Genomic DNA, 23,707 nt, shown 5'->3' on the forward strand with positions numbered 1-23,707 from the left:
TGACCGAGACACGTCTCCGGTCAATAACCAATAGCGGAACCTGGATGCTCATATTAGCTCCTACATATTCTACGAAGATCTTTATCGGTCAGACCGCATAACAACATACGTCGTTCCCTTTGTCATCGGTATGTTACTTGCCCGAGATTCGATCGTCGGTATCTCAATACCTAGTTCAATCTCGTTACCGGCAAGTCTCTTTACTCGTTCTGTAATACATCATCCCGCAACTAACTCATTAGTTGCAATGCTTGCAAGGCTTAAGTGATGTGCATTACCGAGAGGGCCCAGAGATACCTCTCCGACAATCGGAGTGACAAATCCTAATCTTGAAATACGCCAACCCAACATGTACCTTTGGAGACACCTGTAGAGCTCCTTTATAATCACCCAGTTACGTTGTGACGTTTGGTAGCACACAAAGTGTTCCTATGGAAAACGGGAGTTGCATAATCTCATAGTCATAGGAACATGTATAAGTCATGAAGAAAGCAATAGCAACATACTAAACGATCGGGTGCTAAGCTAATGGAATGGGTCATGTCAATCAGATCATTCAACTAATGATGTGATCCCGTTAATCAAATAACAACTCTTTGTCCATGGTTAGGAAACACAACCATCTTTGATTAACGAGCTAGTCAAGTAGAGGCATACTAGTGACACTCTGTTTGTCTATGTATTCACACATGTATTATGTTTCCGGTTAATACAATTCTAGCATGAATAATAAACTTTTATCATGATATAAGGAAATAAATAATAACTTTATTATTGCCACTAGGGCATATTTCCTTCAGTCTCCCACTTGCACTAGAGTCAATAATCTAGATTACACAGTAATGATTCTAACACCCATGGAGCCTTGGTGCTGATCATGTTTTGCTCGTGGAAGAGGCTTAGTCAACAGGTCTGCAACATTCAGATCCGTATGTATCTTGCAAATCTCTATGTCTCCCACCTGGACTAGATCCCGGATGGAATCGAAGCGTCTCTTGATGTGCTTGGTTCTCTTGTGAAATCTGGATTCCTTCGCCAAGGCAATTGCACCAGTATTGTCACAAAAGATTTTCATTGGACCCGATGCACTAGGTATGACACCTAGATCGGATATGAACTCATTCATCCAGACTCCTTCATTTGCTGCTTCCGAAACAGCTATGTATTCCGCTTCACACGTAGATCCCGCCACGACGCTTTGTTTAGAACTGTACCAACTGACAGCTCCACCGTTTAATGTAAACACGTATCCGGTTTGCGATTTAGAATCGTCCGGATCAGTGTCAAAGCTTGCATCAACGTAACCGTTTATGATGAGCTCTTTGTCACCTCCATATACGAGAAACATATCCTTAGTCCTTTTCAGGTACTTCAGGATGTTCTTGACCGCTGTCCAGTGATCCACTCCTGGATTACTTTGGTACCTCCCTGCTAGACTTATAGCAAGGCACACATCAGGTCTGGTACACAGCATTGCATACATGATAGAGCCTATGGCTGAAACATAGGGAACATCTTTCATTTTCTCTCTATCTTCTACAGTGGTCGGGCATTGAGTCTGACTCAACTTCACACCTTGTAACACAGGCAAGAACCCTTTCTTTGCTTGATCCATTTTGAACTTCTTCAAAATCTTGTCAAGGTATGTGCTTTGTGAAAGTTCAATTAAACGTCTTGATCTATCTCTATAGATCTTTATGCCTAATATGTAAGCAGCTTCACCGAGGTCTTTCATTGAAAAACTCTTATTCAAGTATCCCTTTATGCTATCCAGAAATTCTATATCATTTCCGATCAGTAATATGTCATCCACATATAATATCAGAAATGCTACAGAGCTCCCACTCACTTTCTTGTAAATACAGGCTTCTCCAAAAGTCTGTATAAAACCAAATGCTTTGATCACACTATCAAAGCGTTTATTCCAACTCCGAGAGGCTTGCGCCAGTCCATAAATGGATCGCTGGAGCTTGCACACTTTGTTAGCTCCCTTTGGATCGACAAAACCTTCCGGTTGCATCATATACAACTCTTCTTCCAGAAATCCATTCAGGAATGCAGTTTTGACATCCATCTGCCAAATTTCATAATCATAAAATGCGGCAATTGCTAACATGATTCGGACAGACTTAAGCATCGCTACGGGTGAGAAGGTCTCATCGTAGTCAACCCCTTGAACTTGCCGCAACCCTTTTGCGACAAGTCGAGCTTTGTAGACAGTAATATTACCATCGGCGTCAGTCTTCTTCTTGAAGATCCATTTATTCTCAATTGCTTGCTGATCATTGGGCAAGTCAACCAAAGTCCACACTTTGTTCTCATACATGGATCCCATCTCAGATTTCATGGCTTCAAGCCATTTTGCGGAATCTGGGCTCACCATCGCTTCTTCATAGTTCGTAGGTTCATCATGATCTAGTAGCATGACTTCCAGAACTGTATTACCGTACCACTTGTTGGGGAACGTAGCAGAAATTCAAAAAAATTTCCTACGTGTCACCAAGATCTATCTATGGAGAGACCAGCAACGAGGGGAAGGAGAGTGCATCTACATACCCTTGTAGATCGCTAAGCGGAAGCGTTCAAGTGAACGGGGTTGATGGAGTCGTACTCGTCGTGATTCAAATCACCGATGATCAAGTGCCGAACGCACGACACCTCCGCGTTCAACACACGTGCAGCCCGGTGACGTCTCCCACGCCTTGATCCAGCAAGGAGAGAGGGAGAGGTTGAGGAAGACTCCATCCAGCAGCAGCACAACGGCGTGGTGGTGATGGAGGAGCGTGGCAATCCTGCAGGGCTTCGCCAAGCACCACAGAAGAGGAGGGAGAGAGAGAGATGCAGGGCTGCACCAACGAGAGATGGAATCGCGTGTTGTGGGCTGCCCAATGCCTCAATATATATAGGGAAGGGGAGGGGCTGCGCCCCCTCTAGGGTTCCCACCCCTAGGGGGGCGGCAGCCCTAGATGGGGAACAAGGGTGGCGGCCAAGAGGGGATGGGAGAAGGAGGCGCACCAATATGGGCCCTAAGGCCCATATCCCATTAGGGTTTGCCCCTTTCCCACCTCTTAGGCGCCATGGGCTCTTGTGGGAGGCGCACCAGCCCACTAAGGGGCTGGTCCCTCACCACTCTTGGCCCACGCAACCTTCTGGGGTTGGTGGCCCCACTTGGTGGACCCCCGGGACCCTCCCGGTGGTCCCGGTACGTTACCGATAAACCCCAAAACTCTTCCGGTGACCAAAACAGGACTTCCCATATATAAATCTTTACCTCCGGACCATTCCGGAACTCCTCGTGACGTCCGGGATCTCATCCGGGACTCCGAACAACATTCGGTAACCACATACAAACTTCCTTTACAACCCTAGCGTCATCGAACCTTAAGTGTGTAGACCCTACGGGTTCGGGAGACATGCAGACATGACCGAGACGTTCTCCGGTCAATAACCAACAGCGGGATCTGGATACCCATGTTGGCTCCCACATGTTCCACGATGATCTCATCGGATGAACCACGATGTCAAGGACTTAATCAATCCCGTATTCAATTCCCTTTGTCTATCGGTACGATACTTGCCCGAGATTCGATCGTCGGTATCCCGATACCTTGTTCAATCTCGTTACCGGCAAGTCTCTTTACTCGTTCCGTAACACATCATCCCGTGATCAACTCCTTGATCACATTGTGCACATTATGATGATGTCCTACCGAGTGGGCCCAGAGATACCTCTCCGCTTACACGGAGTGACAAATCCCAGTCTCGATTCGTGCCAACCCAATAGACACTTTCGGAGATACCCGTAGTGCACCTTTATAGTCACCCAGTTACGTTGTGACGTTTGGTACACCCAAAGCACTCCTACGGTATCCGGGAGTTGCACAATCTCATGGTCTAAGGAAATGATACTTGACATTAGAAAAGCTTTAGCATACAAACTACATGATCTTGTGCTAGGCTTAGGATTGGGTCTTGTCCATCACATCATTCTCCTAATGATGTGATCCCGCTATCAACGACATCCAATGTCCATGGTCAGGAAACCGTAACCATCTATTGATCAACGAGCTAGTCAACTAGAGGCTTACTAGGGACATGGTGTTGTCTATGTATCGACACATGTATCTGAGTTTCCTATCAATACAATTCTAGCATGGATAATAAACGATTATCATGAACAAGGAAATATAATAATAACCAATTTATTATTGCCTCTAGGGCATATTTCCAACAGTCTCCCACTTGCACTAGAGTCAATAATCTAGTTCACATCGCCATGTGATTAACGCTCACAGGTCACATCGCCATGTAACCAACATCCAAAGAGTTTACTAGAGTCAATAATCTAGTTCACATCACTATGTGATTAGCACTCATTGAGTTCTGGGTTTGATCATGTTGCTTGTGAGAGAGGTTTTAGTCAACGGGTCTGAACCTTTCAGATCCGTGTGTGCTTTACAAATCTCTATGTCATCTCCTAGATGCAGCTACCACGTTCTATTTGGAGCTTATTCCAAATAACTGTTCTACTATACGAATCTAGTTTACTACTCAGAATAATCTGGATTAGTGTCAAAGTTTGCATCGGCATAACCCTTTACGACGAACTCTTTTACCACCTCCATAATCGAGAAGATTCCTTAGTCCACTAGTTACTAAGGATAACTTTGACCGCTGTCCTGTGATCCATTCTTAGATCACTCTTGTTCCCCTTGACTGACTCATGGCAAGGCACATTTCAGGTGCGGTACACAGCATAGCATACTGTAGAGCCTATGTCTTAAGCATAGGGGACGACCTTCGTCCTTTCTCTTTATTCTGCCGTGGTCGAGCTTTAAGTCTTTAACTTCATACCTTACAACTCAGGCAAGAACTCCTTCTTTGACTGATCCATCTTGAACACCTTCAAGATCATGTCAAGGTATGTGCTCATTTGAAAGTACCATTAAGCGTTTTGATCTATCCTTATAGATCTTAATGCTCAATGTTCAAGTAGCTTAATCCAGGCTTTCCATTGAAAAACACTTTCCAAATAACCCTATATGCTTTCTAGAAATTCTACATCATTTCTGATCCATAACATATACTTATCAGAAATTCTATAGTGCTCCCACTCACTTCTTTGGAAATACAAGTTTCTCATAAACTTTGTATAAACCCAAAGTCTTTGATCATCTCATCAAAGCGTACATTCCAACTCCGAGATGCTTACTCCAGTCCTTAGAAGGATTGCTGGAGCTTCGCATACTTATTAGCATCTTTCAGGATTGACAAAACCTTCCAGTTGTATCACATACAACCCTTCCTCAAGAAAATTGTCGAGGAAACAATGTTTTGACATCCTATCTGCAAGATTTCATAAATAATGCAGTAATCGCTAATATAATTCCAACAGACTCTTAGCATCGCTACGAGTGAGAAAGTCTCATCGTAGTCAACTCCTTGAACTTGTCAGTAAACATCTTAACGACAAGTCGAGCTTTCTTAATGGTGACATTTACCATCATTGTCCGTCTTCCTTTTAAAATCCATCTGTACTCAACAGCCTTACGACCATCAAGTAGTTCTTCCAAAGTCTACACTTTGTTTTCATACATGGATCCTCTCTCGGATTATATGGCCTCAAGCCATTTATCGGAATCCAGGCCCACCATCGCTTCTCCATAGCTCGTAGGTTCATTGTTGTCTAGCAACATGACTTCCAAGACAGGATTACGTACCACTCTGAAGTAGTACACATCCTTGTCATCCCACGAGGTTTGGTAGTGATTTGATCTGAAGTTTCATGATCACTATCATAAGCTTCCACTTCAATTGGTGTAGGTGCCACAGGAACAACTCTTTGTGCCCTGCTATACACTAGTTGAAGTGACGGTTCAATAACCTCATCAAGTCTCCACCATCCTCCCACTCAATTCTTTCGAGAGAAACTTTTCCTCGAGAAAGGACCCGATTCTAGAAACAATCCCATATTGCTTTTTAATCTGAGACAGGAGGTATACCCAACTGTTTTGGGTGTCCTATGAAGATGCATTTATCCGCTTTGGGTTCGAGCTTATCAGCCTGAAACTTTTTCACATAAGCGTCGCAGCCCCAAACTTTTAAAGAAATGACAGCTTAGGTTTCTCTAAACCATAGTTTATACGGTGTCATCTCATCGGAATTACGTGGTGCCCTATTTAAAGTGAATGTGGTTGTCTTTAATGCCTAACCCATAAACTATCGTGGTAATTCAATAAGAGACATCATGGTATGCATCATATCCAATAGGGTGCAGTTATGATGTTCGGACACACCATCACACTATGGTGTTCCAGGCTGTATTAGTTTTGAAACAATTTCCACAATGTCTTAATTCTGTGCCAAACTCGTAATTCAGATATTCATCTCTATGATCATATCATAGATATTTTTATCCTCTTATCACGACGATCTTCCAACTTCACACTGAAATTACTTGAACCTTTCAATAATTCAGACTCATGATTCATCAAGTAAATATACTCAACATCTACTCAAATCATCTGTGAAGTAAAAACATAACGATATCCACTACATGCCTCAGCACTCATTGGATTGCACACATCAAAATGTATTACTTCCAACAGGTTGCTTTCTAGTTCCATTTTACTGAAACCGAGGCTTTCAGTCATCTTGCCCATGTGGTATGATTTGCATGTCTCAAGTGATTCAAAATCAAGTGAGTCCAAACGGTCCATCTGTATAGAGTTTCTTCATGCATATCTACCAACAAACATGGTTCGCATGTCTCAATCCTTTCAAAAATGAGTGAGTCCAAAGATCCATCAACATGGAGCTTCTTCATGCGTTTTATACCGATATGACTTACGTGGCAGTGCCACAAGTAGGTGGTACTATCATTACTATCTTTTTGCATGAACATGTGTATCACTATGATCGAGATTCAATGAACCATTCATTTTAGGTGCAAGACCATTGAAGGTTTTATTCAAATAAACAGAGTAACCATTATTCTCCTTAAATGAATAACCGTATTCCGATAGACGTAATCCAATCATGTCTATGCTCAACGCAAACACCAAGCTCGATGGTAGAGGGAGCGTGCGATGCTTGATCATATCAACATTGGAATCACTTCCAACACATATCGTCAGCTCACCTTTAGCTAGTCTCTGTTTGTTCCGTAGCTTTTATTTCGAGTTACTAACACTTAGCAACTGAACCGGTATCTAATACCCTGGTGCTACTAGGAGTACTAGTAAAGTACACATCAACACAATGTATATCCAATATACTTCTATCGACCTTGCCAGCCTTCTTATCTACCAAGTATCTAGGGTAATTCTGCTCCAGTGGCTGTTCCCTTTATTACAGAAGCACTTAGTCTCGGGTTTGGGTTCAACCTTGGGTTTCTTCACTAGAGCTGCAGCTGAATTGCCGTTTCATGAAGTATCCCTTTGTTCCCTTTCCCTTCTTGAAACTAGTGGTTTCACCAACCATCAACAATTGATGCTCCTTCTTGATTTCTACTTTCGCGGTGTCAAACATCGCGAATATCTCAAGGATCATCATATATATCCCTGATATATTATAGTTCAACACGAAGCTCTAGCAGCTTGGTGGTAATGACTTCGGAGAAACATCACTATCTCATCTGGAAGATCAACTCCCACTCGATTCAAATGATTGTTGTACTCAGACAATCTGAGCACAAGCTCAACAATTGAGCTTTTCTCCCTTAGTTTGCAGGCTAAGAAAATCGTCGGAGGTCTTATACCTCTTGACGTGGGCACGAGCCTGAAATCCCAATTTCAGCCCTCGAAACATCTCATATGTTTTGCGACGTTTCAAAACCGTCTTCAGTGCCTCAACTCTAAACCGTTTAACTGAACTATCACGTAGTCATCAAAACGTGTATGTCAGATGTTCGCAACATCCACAGACAACGTTCGAGGTTCAGCACACTGAGCGGTGCATTAAGGACATAAGCCTTCTAAGAAGCAATGAGGACAATCCTCAGTTAACGGACCTAGTCCGCATAATTGCTACTATCAACTTTCAACTAAATTTTCTCTAGGAACATATCTAAACAGTAGAACTGAAGCGCGAGCTACGACATAATTTGCAAAGATCTTTTGACTATGTTCAGGATAAATAAGTTCATCTTATGAACTCCCACTTAGATAGACATCCCTCTAGTCATCTAAGTGATTACATGATCCGAGTTAACTAGGCCGTGTCCGATCATCACGTGAGACGGACTAGCCAACGTCGGTGAACATCTTCATGTTGATCGTATCTTCTATACGACTCATGCTCGACCTTTCGGTCTTCTGTGTTCCGAGGCCATGTCTGTACATGCTAGGCTCGTCAAGTTAACCCTAAGTGTTTTGCATGTGTTCCGAGGCCATGTCTGTACATGCTAGGCTCGTCAACACCCGTTGTATGTGAACGTAAGGATCCATCACACCCGATCATCACGGCGTGCTTAGAAACGACGAACTGTAGCAACGGTGCACAGTTAGGGGAGAACACTTCTTGAAATTTTAATGAGGGATAATCTTATTTACTACCGTCGTTCTAAGCAAATAAGATGTATTAACATGATAAACATCACATGCAATCAAATAGTAGTGACATGATATGGCCAATATCATATAGCTCCTTTGATCTCCATCTTGGGGCTCCATGATCATCTTGTCACCGGCATGACACCATGATCTCCATCATCATGTCTCCATGAAGTTGTCACGTCATCTATTACTTCTACTACTACAGCTAACGTTTAGCAATAAAGTAAAGTAATTACATGACATTTATGTTGACACGCAGGTCATGAATAAATTAAGACAACTCCTATGGCTCCTGCCGGTTGTCATACTCATCGACATGCAAGTCGTGATTCCTATTACAAGAACATGATCAATCTCATACATCACATATATCATTCATCACATCCTTTTGGCCATATCACATCACATAGCATACCCTGCAAAAACAAGTTAGACGTCCTCTAATTGTTGTTTGCATGTTTTACGTGGCTGCTATGGGTTTCTAGCAAGAACGTTTCTTACCTACGCAAAGACCACAACGTGATATGCCAATTGCTATTTACCCTTCATAAGGACCCTTTTCATCGAATCCGATCCGACTAAAGTAGGAGAGACAGACACCCGCTAGCCACCTTATGCAACTAGTGCATGTCAGTCGGTGGAACCTGTCTCACGTAAGAGTACGTGTAAGGTCGGTCCGGGCCGCTTCATCCCACGATGCCGCCGAATCAAGATAAGACTAGTAACGGCAAGCATATTGCACAAAATCAACGCCCACAACTACTTTGTGTTCTACTCGTGCATAGAATCTACGCAATAGACCTAGCTCATGATGCCACTGTTGGGGAACGTAGCAGAAATTCAAAAAAATTTCCTACGTGTCACCAAGATCTATCTATGGAGAGACCAGCAACGAGGGGAAGGAGAGTGCATCTACATACCCTTGTAGATCGCTAAGCGGAAGCGTTCAAGTGAACGGGGTTGATGGAGTCGTACTCGTCGTGATTCAAATCACCGATGATCAAGTGCCGAACGCACGGCACCTCCGCGTTCAACACACGTGCAGCCCGGTGACGTCTCCCACGCCTTGATCCAGCAAGGAGAGAGGGAGAGGTTGAGGAAGACTCCATCCAGCAGCAGCACAACGGCGTGGTGGTGATGGAGGAGCGTGGCAATCCTGCAGGGCTTCGCCAAGCACCACAGAAGAGGAGGGAGAGAGAGATGCAGGGCTGCACCAACGAGAGATGGAATCGCGTGTTGTGGGCTGCCCAATGCCTCAATATATATAGGGAAGGGGAGGGTCTGCGCCCCCTCTAGGGTTCCCACCCCTAGGGGGGGGCAGCCCTAGATGGGGAACAAGGGTGGCGGCCAAGAGGGGATGGGAGAAGGAGGCGCACCAATATGGGCCCTAAGGCCCATATCCCATTAGGGTTTGCCCCTTTCCCACCTCTTAGGCGCCATGGGCTCTTGTGGGAGGCGCACCAGCTCACTAAGGGGCTAGTCCCTCACCACTCTTGGCCCACGCAACCTTCTGGGGTTGGTGGCCCCACTTGGTGGACCCCCGGGACCCTCCCGGTGGTCCCGGTACGTTACCGATAAACCCCGAAACTCTTCCGGTGACCAAAACAGGACTTCCCATATATAAATCTTTACCTCCGGACCATTCCGAAACTCCTCGTGACGTCCGGGATCTCATCCGGGACTCCGAACAACATTCGGTAACCACATATAAACTTCCTTTACAACCCTAGCGTCATCGAACCTTAAGTGTGTAGACCCTACGGGTTCGGGAGACATGCAGACATGACCGAGACGTTCTCCGGTCAATAACCAACAGCGGGATCTGGATACCCATGTTGGCTCCCACATGTTCCACGATGATCTCATCGGATGAACCACGATGTCAAGGACTTAATCAATCCCATATTCAATTCCCTTTGTCTATCGGTACGATACTTGCCCGAGATTCGATCGTCGGTATCCCGATACCTTGTTCAATCTCGTTACCGGCAAGTCTCTTTACTCGTTCCGTAACACATCATCCCGTGATCAACTCCTTGATCACATTGTGCACATTATGATGATGTCCTACCAAGTGGGCCCAGAGATACCTCTCCGCTTACACGGAGTGACAAATCCCAGTCTCGATTCGTGCCAACCCAACAGACACTTTCGGAGATACCCGTAGTGCACCTTTATAGTCACCCAGTTACGTTGTGACGTTTGGTACACCCAAAGCACTCCTACGGTATCCGGGAGTTGCACAATCTCATGGTCTAAGGAAATGATACTTGACATTAGAAAAGCTTTAGCATACGAACTACATGATCTTGTGCTAGGCTTAGGATTGGGTCTTGTCCATCACATCATTCTCCTAATGATGTGATCCCGCTATCAACGACATCCAATGTCCATGGTCAGGAAACCGTAACCATCTATTGATCAATGAGCTAGTCAACTAGAGGCTTACTAGGGACATGGTGTTGTCTATGTATCGACACATGTATCTGAGTTTCCTATCAATACAATTCTAGCATGGATAATAAACGATTATCATGAACAAGGAAATATAATAATAACCAATTTATTATTGCCTCTAGGGCATATTTCCAACACCACTCTGGCGCGGATCTCGCTCTGGTTGATCTACGAGGTTCAGTAGTATCTTGTTCTGAAGTTTCATGATCATTATCATTAGCTTCCTCACTAATTGGTGTAGGTGTCACATAAACAGTTTTCTGTGATGCACTACTTTCCAATAAGGGAGCAGGTACAGTTACCTCGTCAAGTTCTACTTTCCTCCCACTCACTTCTTTCGAGAGAAACTCCTTCTCTAGAAAGTTTCCGAACTTAGCAACAAAAGTCTTGCCTTCGGATCTGTGATAGAATGTGTATCCAATAGTCTCCTTTGGATATCCTATGAAGACACGTTTCTCCGATTTGGGTTCGAGCTTATCAGGTTGCAGCTTTTTCACATAAGTATCGCAGCCCCAAACTTTCAGAAACGACAACTTTGGTTTCTTGCCAAACCATAGTTCATAAGGTGTCGTCTCAACGGATTTTGATGGTGCCCTATTTAACGTGAATGCGGCCGTCTCCAAAGCATAACCCCAAAACGGTAGCGGTAAATCAGTAAGAGACATCATAGATCGCACCATATCTAGTAAAGTACGATTACGACGTTCAGACACACCATTACGCTGTGGTGTTCCGGGTGGCGTGAGTTGCGAAACTATTCCGCATTGTTTCAAATGTACACCAAACTCGTAACTCAAATATTCTCCTCCACGATCAGATCGTAGAAACTTTATTTTCTTGTTACGATGATTTTCAACTTCACTCTGAAATTCTTTGAACTTTTCAAACGTTTCAGACTTATGTTTCATTAAGTAGATATACCCATATCTGCTTAAGTCATCTGTGAAGGTGAGAAAATAACGATATCCGCCACGAGCCTCAATATTCATTGGACCACATACATCTGTATGTATGATTTCCAACAAATCTGTTGCTCTCTCCATAGTACCGGAGAACGGCGTTTTAGTCATCTTGCCCATGAGGCACGGTTCGCAAGTACCAAGTGATTCATAATCAAGTGGTTCCAAAAGTCCATCAGTATGGAGTTTCTTCATGCGCTTTACACTGATACGACCTAAACGCAGTGCCACAAATAAGTTGCACTATCATTATCAACTCTGCATCTTTTGGCTTCAACATTATGAATATGTGTGTTACTACTATCGAGATTCAATAAGAATAGACCACCCTTCAAGGTTGCATGACCACAAAAGATATTACTCATATAAATAGAACAACCATTATTCTCTGATTTAAATGAATAACCGTCTCGCATCAAACAAAGTCCAGATATAATGTTCATGCTTAACGCTGGCACCAAATAACAATTATTTAGGTCTAATATTAATCCCGAAGGTAGATGTAGAGGTAGCGTGCCGACCGCGATCACATCGACTTTGGAACCGTTTCCCATGCGCATCGTCTCCTCGTCCTTAGCCAATCTTCGCTTAATTCGTAGTCCCTGTTTCGAGTTGCAAATATTAGCAACAGAACCAGTATAAAATACCCAGGTGCTACTGCGAGCATTAGTAAGGTACACATCAATAACATGTATATCACATATACCTTTGTTCACCTTGCCATCCTTCTTATCCTCCAAATACTTGGGGCAGTTCCGCTTCCAGTGACCAGTCTGCTTGCAGTAGAAGCACTCAGTTTCAGGCTTAGGTCCAGACTTGGGTTTCTTCTCTTGAGCAGCAACTTGCTTGCTGTTCTTCTTGAAGTTCCCCTTCTTCTTCCCTTTGCCCTTTTTCTTGAAACTAGTGGTCTTGTTGACCATCAACACTTGATGCTCCTTTTTGATTTCTACCTCCGCAGCTTTCAGCATTGCGAAGAGCTCGGGAATAGTCTTATTCATCCCTTGCATATTATAGTTCATCACGAAGCTCTTGTAGCTTGGTGGCAGTGATTGGAGAATTCTGTCAATGACGCAATCATCTGGAAGATTAACTCCCATTTGAATCAAGTGATTATTATACCCAGACATTTTGAGTATATGCTCACTGACAGAACTGTTCTCCTCCATCTTGCAGCTATAGAACTTATTGGAGACTTCATATCTCTCAATCCGGGCATTTGCTTGAAATATTAACTTCAACTCCTGGAACATCTCATATGCTCCATGACGTTCAAAACGTCGTTGAAGTCCCGGTTCTAAGCCGTAAAGCATGGCACACTGAACTATCGAGTAGTCATCAGCTTTGCTCTGCCAGACATTCACAACATCTGCTGTTGCTCCAGCAGCAGGCCTGGCACCCAGCAGTGCTTCCAGGACGTAATTCTTCTGTGCAGCAATGAGGATAATCCTCAAGTTACGGACCCAGTCCGTGTAATTGCTACCATCATCTTTCAACTTTGCTTTCTCAAGGAACGCATTTAAAATTCAACGGAACAACAACATGGGCCATTTATCTACAATCATACATAAACAAGCAAGATACTATCAGGTACTAAGTTCATGATAAATTTAGGTTCAATTAATCATATTACTTAAAGAACTCCCACTTAGATAGACATCCCTCTAATCCTCTAAGTGATTACGTGATCCAAATCGACTAAACCATGTCCGATCATCACGTGAGATGGAGTAGTTTCATTGGTGAACATCACTATGTTGATCATATCTACTATATGATTCACGCTCGACCTTTCGGTCTCCGTGTTCCGAGGCCATATCTGTATATGCTTGGCTCGTCAAGTATAACCTGAGTATTCCACGTGTGCAACTGTTTTGCACCCGTTGTATTTGAACGTAGAGCCTATCACACCCGATCATCACGTGGTGTCTCAGCACGAAGAACTTTCGCAACGGTGCATACTCAGGGAGAACACTTCTTGATAATTTAGTGAGAGATCATCTTATAATGCTACCGTCAATCAAAGCAAGATAAGATGCATAAAAGATAAACATCACATGCAATCAATATAAGTGATATGATATGGCCATCATCATCTTGTGCTTGTGATCTCCATCTCCAAAGCACCGTCGTGATCACCATCGTCACCAGCGCGACACCTTGATCTCCATCGTAGCATCGTTGTCGTCTCGCCAATCTTATGCTTCCACGACTATCGCTACCGCTTAGTGATAAAGTAAAGCATTACAGCGCGATTGCATTGCATACAATAAAGCGACAACCATATGGCTCCTGCCAGTTGCCGATAACTCGGTTACAAAACATGATCATCTCATACAATAAAATTTAGCATCATGTCTTGACCATATCACATCACAACATGCCCTGCAAAAACAAGTTAGACGTCCTCTACTTTGTTGTTGCAAGTTTTACGTGGCTGCTACGGGCTTTAAGCAAGAACCAATCTTACCTACGCATCAAAACCACAACGATAGTTTGTCAAGTTGGTGCTGTTTTAACCTTCGCAAGGACCGGGCGTAGCCACACTTGGTTCAACTAAAGTTGGAGAAACTGTCACCCGCAAGCCACCTATGTGCAAAGCACGTCGGGAGAACCGGTCTCGCGTAAGCGTACGCGTAATGTCGGTCCGGGCCGCTTCGTCCAACAATACCGCCGAACCAAAGTATGACATGCTGGTAAGCAGTATGACTTATATCGCCCACAACTCACTTGTGTTCTACTCATGCATATAACATCAACATATAAAACCTAGGCTCGGATGCCACTGTTGGGGAACATAGTAATTTCAAAAAATTTCCTACGCACACGCAAGATCATGGTGATGCATAGCAACGAGAGGGGAGGTGATTTTGTGTTTGCAGACTTAGTAAGGTGGACCAGTGGCAAGGAGTAGTCTAATTTGTATTAGGTGGAGTGGAGTTGTACATATGGGTGTGAGAAATCACCGCACTTGTAAATGACCGGTGAAGGCTTTCTATGCCTTTCATTCTTTAATATATGATATGCACACTCGTGCATATTCGAGAAAAAAACACCTTACACCGAATCAGACGACTTACATATAGCTAAAGTGTTGGGGAACATAGTAATTTCAAAAATTTCCTACGCACACGCAAGATCATGGTGATGCATAGCAACGAGAGGGGAGAGTGTGATCTACGTACCCTTGTAGACCGACAACGGAAGCGTTTGGTTGATGTAGTCGTACGTCTCCACGGCCCGACCGATCAAGCACCGAAACTACGGCACCTCCGAGTTCTAGCACACGTTCAGCTCGATGACGACCCCCGAACTCCGATCCAGCAAAGTGTCGGGGAAGAGTTCCGTCAGCACGACAGCGTGGTGACGATCTTGATGTACTACCGTCGCAGGGCTTCGCCTAAGCACCGCTACAATATTATCGAGGACTATGGTGGAAGGGGGCACCGCACACGGCTAAGAATATGATCACGTGGATCAACTTGTGTGTCTAGGGGTGCCCCCTGCCCCCGTATATAAAGGATCAAGGGGAGGAGGCCGGCCGGCCCTCTATGGCGCGCCAAGGAGGAGTCCTCCTCCTAGTAGGAGTAGGACTCCTACTAGGAGGGGGAAAGAAGTGGGGAGGGAGAGGGAAAGGGGGGCGCCGCCCCCCCTCTCCTAGTCCAATTCGGACCAGGGGGGAGGAGGCACGTGGCCCACCTTTGGCTGCCCCTCTCTCTCTCCACTAAGGCCCATATGGCCCATTACTTCTCCCGGGGGGGTTCCGGTAACCCTCCGGCTCTCTGATTTTCTCCGAAATCACCCGGAACACTTCCGGTGTCCGAATATAGCCGTCCAATTTATCAATCTTTATGTCTCAAACATTTCGAGACTCCTCGTCATGTCCGTGATCACATCCGGGACTCCGAACTAACTTCGGTACATCAAAACTCATAAACTCATAATATAACTGTCATCGAAACCTTAAGCGTGCGGACCCTACGGGTTCGAGAACAATGTAGACATGACCGAGACACGTCTCCGGTCAATAACCAATAGCGGAACCTGGATGCTCATATTGGCTCCTACATATTCTACGAAGATCTTTATCGGTCAGACCGCATAACAACATACGTCGTTCCCTTTGTCATCGGTATGTTACTTGCCCAAGATTCTATCGTCGGTATCTCAATACCTAGTTCAATCTCGGTACCAGCAAGTCTCTTTACTCGTTCTGTAATACATCATCCCGCAACTAACTCATTAGTTGCAATGCTTGCAAGGCTTAAGTGATGTGCATTACCGAGAGGGCCCAGAGATACCTCTCCGACAATCGGAGTGACAAATCCTAATCTCGAAATACGCCAACCCAACATGTACCTTTGGAGACACCTGTAGAGCTCCTTTATAATCACCCAGTTACGTTGTGACGTTTGGTAGCACATAAAGTGTTCCTCTGGCAAACGGGAGTTGCATAATCTCATAGTCATAGGAACATGTATAAGTCATGAAGAATGCAATAGCAACATACTAAACGATCGGGTGCTAAGCTAATGGAATGGGTCATGTCAATCAGATCATTCAAGCAATGATGTGATCCCGTTAATCAAATAACAACTCTTTGTCCATGGTTAGGAAACATAACCATATTTGATTAACGAGCTAGTCAAGTAGAGGCATACTAGTGACACTCTGTTTGTCTATGTATTCACACATGTATTATGTTTCTGGTTAATACAATTCTAGCATGAATAATAAACTTTTATCATGATATAAGGAAATAAATAATAACTTTATTATTGCCTCTAGGGCATATTTCCTTCAATTAAACATACAAAATACGTATATACTAATATATACATGCATTAATTCATACATATGTACATGTGTGTGTGTGTGTGTTCATCATGCTTGTGTGTGTGTGTATGGGCTCAGGGAGGGGCGGCGCCCATGGTGGCCGCTGGGGGCGAGGGAGAGGGGTTAGAGGGGGAGAGCTCACAGTGGGGCGACGGCGACGGCGAGGCGACGGCCGGGGGCGGCGACGGGCCGGGGCGTGACTCGGGGGCGGCGACGCGGGGACGGCGCGACGGGGACGGGCCCGGGGTGGCGACGGAGACGAGGGCGGCGACGGGGACGCGGGCGGCGACGGGGACGGGGGCGGTGACGGCGACGGCATCGAGCGATCGGGGCGCGCAGGCGGTGCTTCAATGGGGAAATAGAGGAAGAAACAAAGGGAGAATGAAATTTTCGTAAGTGTTGTATATATAGAAGGCACCTTTAGTACCGGTTGGAGCCACCAACCGGTACTAAAGGCCTGTTTTAGCCAGGCCAAGCGGCGGGAACCGCACCCCCTTTAGTACCGGTTGGTGGCTCCAACCGGTACTAAAGGCCCCCCTTTAGTACTGGTTGGTGCCACGAACCGGTACTAAAGGGGGTGCGCTGGCGCAGGTGCGGTGCGCAAGTTTAGTCCCACCTCGCTAGCCGAGGGGCGACCGCACTGGTTTATAAACCCCCGTGTGGTAGCTCTCTCGAGCTCCTCTCCAAAGCAGGCCTACTGGGTCTACATGTTCTGTGCTGCCCTGTTGGCCTACTGGGCCTTTGCGGGCCTGCATCCTGGCCCAACAACAGGTTGGGTTTCTAGTCGTATGCAGGCCGCTCTGGCCTAGTAGGTGGACTTTTTTTTATTTTTTTTCTTTATTTTTTTTTGAGTTTTTTTTTGTGTATTTAGAGTTTCTTTGTGAATATTTTTGCTTTAGGTACAAAAAATTACAAACTTTCTGTTAGTGCCCGTAGTTTTCAAATTTGAATAGTTTAAATTTTGAATTATTTGAAATTAGTGTGAATCACTAGTTTGTGAATAACTTAACTTTAAAAATCAGTAAAGGCATGAAAGAATTTGTTTGCACATAAAATTTCTTCGCGTTTCAAATGCCAAAACACATAATTAACTACCCTAACTATTACAGAGATTCCCTCCTGGGTGTGAAACACAGAAGAAAGTGATGATAGTGAAGCCAATCACATCCCAGATCTTTGGGTGTGAAACTTTTTCTTCGCGTGTGTCCCTTTGCGCCGTAACCATGGAAAATCTTCATCATTTAACGGGATGCTCGGGTTAATATTCACTGTGAATGGAGCAATTTCATCAAACTTTTCATAATCTTCTGACTTGTCTGTCTTGTCATCCACTCCCACGATGTTTCTCTTCCCAGAAAGAACTATGTGCCGCTTTGGCTCATCGTACGATGCATTCACTTCCTTATCTTTTCTTTTTCTTGGCTTGGTAGACATGTCCTTCACATAGAAAACCTGTGCCACATCATTGGCTAGGACGAATGGTTCGTCTGCATACGCAAGATTGTTGAGATCCACTGTTGTCATTCCGTACTGCGGGTCTTCCATTACCCCGCCTCGTGTCATATTGACCCATTTGCACCGAAACAAAGGGACCTTCAAACCACGTCGATAGTCAAGTTCCCATATGTCCTGTATATAACCATAATATGTTTCCTTTCCCGTCTTGGTTTCTGCATCAAAGCGGACACCACTATTTTGGTTGGTGCTCTTCTTATCTTGGGTGATCGTGTAAAATATATTACCATTTATCTCGTACCCTTTGAAAGTCATTATATTCGAAGATGGTAACTGGGACAGCAAGTACAGGTCATCTTCAATAGAGGTGTCATGCATGGTACATTTCTGCAACCAGCTGGCGAAACTCCTGGTTTGTTCACGTGTAATCCAGTCATCAGACCGCTCCGGGTGTTTGGAGCGTAGCAAATTCTTGTGTTCATCCATATACGGAGCCACCAAGGCGGAATTCTGTAGAACTGTGTAGTGTGCTTCAGTGAGAGAATGTCCGTCCATACATATTATTTGTTCCCCTCCTAGCGTGCCTTTTCCATCCAGTCTGCCCTTATGCCGCGATTCAGGAACACCAATCGGCTTAAGGTCAGGAATAAAGTCAATACAAAACTCAATGACCTCCTCATTTTGACGGCCCTTGGAGATGCTTCCTTCTGGCCTAGCACGGTTATGAACATATTTCTTTAAGACTCCCATGAACCTCTCAAAGGGGAACATATTGTGTAGAAATACAGGACCCAAAACGTTAATCTCTTCGCATAGGTGAACTAGGACGTGCGTCATGATGTTGAAGAAGGATGGTGGGAACACCAACTCGAAACTGACAAGACATTGCACCAAATCATTCTCTAACCTTGGTATGATTTCTGGATCGATTACCTTCTGAGAGATTGCATTGAGAAATGCACATAGCTTCACAATGGCTAATCGAACGTTTTCTAGTAGAAGCCCCCTCAATGCAACCGGAAGCAGTTGCGTCATAATCACGTGGCAGTCATGAGACTTTAGGTTCTGGAACTTTTTCTCTGCCATGTTTATTATTCCCTTTATATTCGACAAGAAGCCAGACGGTACCTTAATACTGAGCAGGCATTCAAAGAAGATTTCCTTCTCTTCTTTGGTAAGAGCGTAGCTTGCATGACCCTGATGTATGCCGTCTTTTCCGTGCATACGTTGCTGGTCCTCTCATGCCTCAGGTGTATCTTTTGTCTTCCCATACACGCCCAAGAAGCCAAGCAGGGTCACACAAAGATTCTTCGTCACGTGCATCACGTCGATTGCGGAGCGGAACTCTAGGTCTTTCCAATAGGGCAGGTCCCAAAATATAGATTTCTTCTTCCACATGGGTGCGCGTCCGTCAGCGTCATTCGGAACAGGTTGTCCACCAGGACCCTTTCCAAAGACCACCTTCAAATCCTTGACCATATCATGTACATCAGCACCAGTACGGTGGCGAGGCTTCGTCCGGTGATCCACCTCACCTTTGAAATGCTTGTCTTTCTTTCTTACAGGATGCCTGCTCGGAAGAAATCGACGATGTCCCAGGTACACATTCTTCTTACAATTAGCCAAATATATACTGTCGGTATCGTCCAAATAGTGCGTGCATGCGCGGTATCCCTTGTTTGTCTGTCCTGAAAGGTTACTGAGAGCAGGCCAATCATTGATGGTCACGAACAGCAACGCCTTTAGGTCAAATTCTTCCCCCATGTGCTCATCCCACGCACGTACACCTGTTCCATTCCAAAGTTGTAAGAGTTCTTCAACTAATGGCCTTAGGTACACATCAATGTCGTTGCCGGGTTGCTTAGGGCCTTGGATGAGCACTGGCATCATAATAAACTTCCGCTTCATGCACAACCAAGGAGGAAGGTTATACAAACATAGAGTCACAGGCCAGGTGCTATGGTTGCTGCTCTGCTCCCCAAAAGGATTAATGCCATCTGCGCTTAGACCAAACCATACGCTCCTTGCGTCATCTGCAAACTCCTTCCCGTACTTTCTTTCGATTTTTCTCCACTGCGACCCGTCAGCGGGTACTCTCAACTTTCCGTTTTTCTTACGGTCTTCTCTGTGCCATCGCATCGCCTTGGCATGCTCTTTGTTTTGGAACAAACGTTTCAACCGTGGTATTATAGGAGCATACCACATCACCTTGGCAGGAATCTTCTTCCTGGGGCGCTCGCCCTCGACATCACCAGGGCCACCGCGGCTGATCTTATAGCGCAATGCACCACATACCGGGCAAGCGTTCAAATCCTCGTACTCACCGCGGTAGAGGATGCAATCATTAGGGCATGCATGTATCTTCTGCACCTCTAACCCTAGAGGGCAGACAACCTTCTTTGCTTCGTACGTACTCTTGGGCAATTCGTTGTCCTTTGGAAGCATATCCTTTATCATTACCAGCAACTTTCCAAATCCCTTGTCCGATACACCATTCTCTGCCTTCCATTGCAGCAATTCCAGTGTGGTGCCCAGCTTTTTCTTGTCACCTACGCAATTCGGGTACAACAATTTTTTGTGATCCTCTAACATGCGCTGCAACTTCTTCTTCTCCAAATCACTTGCGCAGTTTCTCTTTGCATCGGCAATGGCCCGACCCAGATCATCAACGGGCTCATCTGATGCCTCTTCTTCAGCTTCTTCCCGCATTGCCGGCTCAGCTTCTTCCCGCATTACCGGCTCAGCTTCTTCCCCCATTGTTGTATCATCGTATTCAGGGAACCCATGGCCAGGATAGCTATCGTCGTCGTCTTCTTCTTCATTGTCTTCCATCATAACCCCTCTTTCTCCGTGCTTGGTCCAAACATTATAGTGGGGCATGAAACCGGACTTAAACAGGTGGACGTGAATGGTTCTTGACGTAGAGTAATTGTGACCATTCTTACAGCCAGCACATGGACAAGGCATAAAACTATCCGCCCGCTTGTTTGCCTCAGCCGCAAGCAGAAAAGTATGCACGCCCTCAACGAACTGGGGAGATCATCGGTCATCGTACATCCATTGCCGGCTCATCTTCATTACACAACACCGAATAGACCAAATTAATACAAGTTCATACATAAAGTTCATACAACACTTAAATGCAACAAACAAATAACTCTCTAGCTAAAGCATTTAAATGCAACAACAAATGCGATCAAGATCGCAACTAAGGTAACAATGGATCCAACAACATAATGATACCAAGCCTCATTATCGATGGCATATTTTCTAATCTTTCTAATCTTCAAGCGCATTTTCTCCATCTTGATCTTGTGATCATCGACGACATCGGCAACATGCAACTCCAATTCCATCTTCTCCCCCTCAATTCTTTTCAATTTTTCTTTCAAGTACTCGTTTTCTCTTTCAACTAAATTTAACCTCTCGACAATAGGGTCGGTTGGAATTTCCGGTTCACATACCTCCTAGAAAAAATTTCTATGTCAACTTGATGGGCATAATTTGTCATAAACACGAAATGCAACTAGTTTTAAAAGAGAATATATATACCACATCCGAATCATAACAAGGACGAGGGCCGACGGGGACGGATATCAAAACCATGGCACTATATGTATAACAAACAACGTACGGGTAAGATAATTATACGAGTAACTATATATCCAAATCACACAAACATCAATTTTTATATAAAATTTCATGAACAAGAGGCTCACCACAAGGTGGTGCCGGCGACGGGACGGTGCGGGCGATCGACGGTGGTTACGACGGAGATTTAGAAGGCACTAAGTAAACCACACCTACATATGCAAACTAAGTGTTATTTTTGACCTCAAATTGCATATAAATCAAATACTAGCACATATATATATATATATATCCTCCCAAATTACTAAACTCACAAATTAATCACTATATAAAGCATTGCAAGAGCTAATCTAGCAATGAGAGATGAAAGGACAAAGTTGCTAACCTTTGTGATCATTTGAATGGATGGGGGCCTTCAAATCTTGACAAATTTTGGGCAAAATGTGTGATGAGCTCGAGAGGAAGAGGGGAAGAACAGAGAGAGGAGAGGGGAAAGGGGAAGAACAGAGCGAGCTCGGGTGGACGAAGGGTTTATGTAGGACGACCTTTAGTACCGGTTCGTGGCAAGAACCGGTACTAAAGGGGCTGGAGGGGCCCCAGTCTGACAACATCCTGCCACCACTCTCATTAGTACCAGTTCGTGGCACGAACCGGTGCTAAAGGTTCGCCACGAACTGGTACTAATGAAAGCGGCCCGGCTAGCCGTTGGAACCGGCACTAATGTATACATTAGTGCCGGCTCAAATACAAACCGGCACTAATGTGCTTCACGTTTGACCTTTTTTCTACTAGTGAGGACGCCTTCGTCCAAGTCGGCCAGGACACGCTCTTCGACCTCATCCACGTGGCCGAGTGCCTCGACATTGAGGGGCTGATGGACCTGACGTGCGAGACGGTGGCGGACCAGATGAGGGGCAAGACCATCGAGGAGATCCGCAAAAAGTTCCACGTCGTCAACGACTACACCGCACGGGAGGAAGAGGACGTCCGCAAGGAGAACGCCTGGGCGTTCGAGTAGTGATCCGTCTTGCGTACTATAGACTAGTTCAAAGCTGTTCATTAGATGACTACTGTGTTTTCCCCTTGTGTTCTCCAATGTTAGTGTAATCGGATTTACTACTAATCTCAATACTAAGAGTCGTCTTTTGCCGCTAAATATGCACACTCTTATACCCACAATGACACTTAATTTTGTAGTAAGTTTTACTCGGCGACAAACCCCATTGTGGCAAAAAGAAATTACAGACTATTGTTGGCTAATTCAAGGTCACCCTTGATATACTCTTCTTATGTTTAGACCAGTTCAGTCTATCTTTTTATTTGGAAAGAGCTGATTGGCATGTTCCGCCATACATAAGTATGTACTTCCTTTTTGGCCTCACCAATCCTCGATCGAAGGGATGAACGGGTCCTTGAGGTCTTTTTCATTGAGGTCAATATCACATGAAACCTTTAGCACTTCCATTCATGACCGCCGAAGATTTGTGCTTCCTTGGTAAAGGTTAGGATAGAGGACTTACCACGATGCCTTTCTGCCTCATACAACTTAACCGATACCGAGGAAATTGAGGATAATTCTCTATTAGTTGAATTCCTCATAGAGGTTGTACTCCCTAATATATTTTCATACTAGAGGTTGCAAAGTAGCTAATATATCAGGACAACACAGAGACTCCGCTACGTCACCTGACGTAGGAATGTTGTTTGTGTCACTTGCACATTGGGAACTAAAGGCGACCAGATGATTCTGGAAGCCAGATGGCAATGGAATAAACAGTGTTGTTAAATCTTTATTGTGGTATTAGGAGAGTGGTTTAACAGAATGCAAGCGCATATGACAATGAAGTAAAAAATGTC

General features: G+C 44.7%; 1 protein-coding gene across 1 annotated transcript in view; it reads left to right on the forward strand.

Moving 5' to 3' along the window:
* Window positions 1-22,868, forward strand: part of LOC125507325 (SKP1-like protein 1A) — a 29,611-nt gene extending 6,743 nt beyond the window's left edge. The window contains exon 2 of the mRNA XM_048671940.2: window positions 22,647-22,868. Coding sequence (XP_048527897.2) covers window positions 22,647-22,868 — 222 coding nt within the window. The remainder of the gene's footprint in view (window positions 1-22,646) is intronic.
* The last annotated feature ends 839 nt before the right edge of the window (window positions 22,869-23,707 follow it).

This window comes from Triticum urartu, chromosome 5A (assembly GCF_056163025.1).
Source record: "Triticum urartu cultivar PI428250 chromosome 5A, HENAU_Tu73, whole genome shotgun sequence".
NCBI lineage: Eukaryota > Viridiplantae > Streptophyta > Magnoliopsida > Poales > Poaceae > Triticum > Triticum urartu.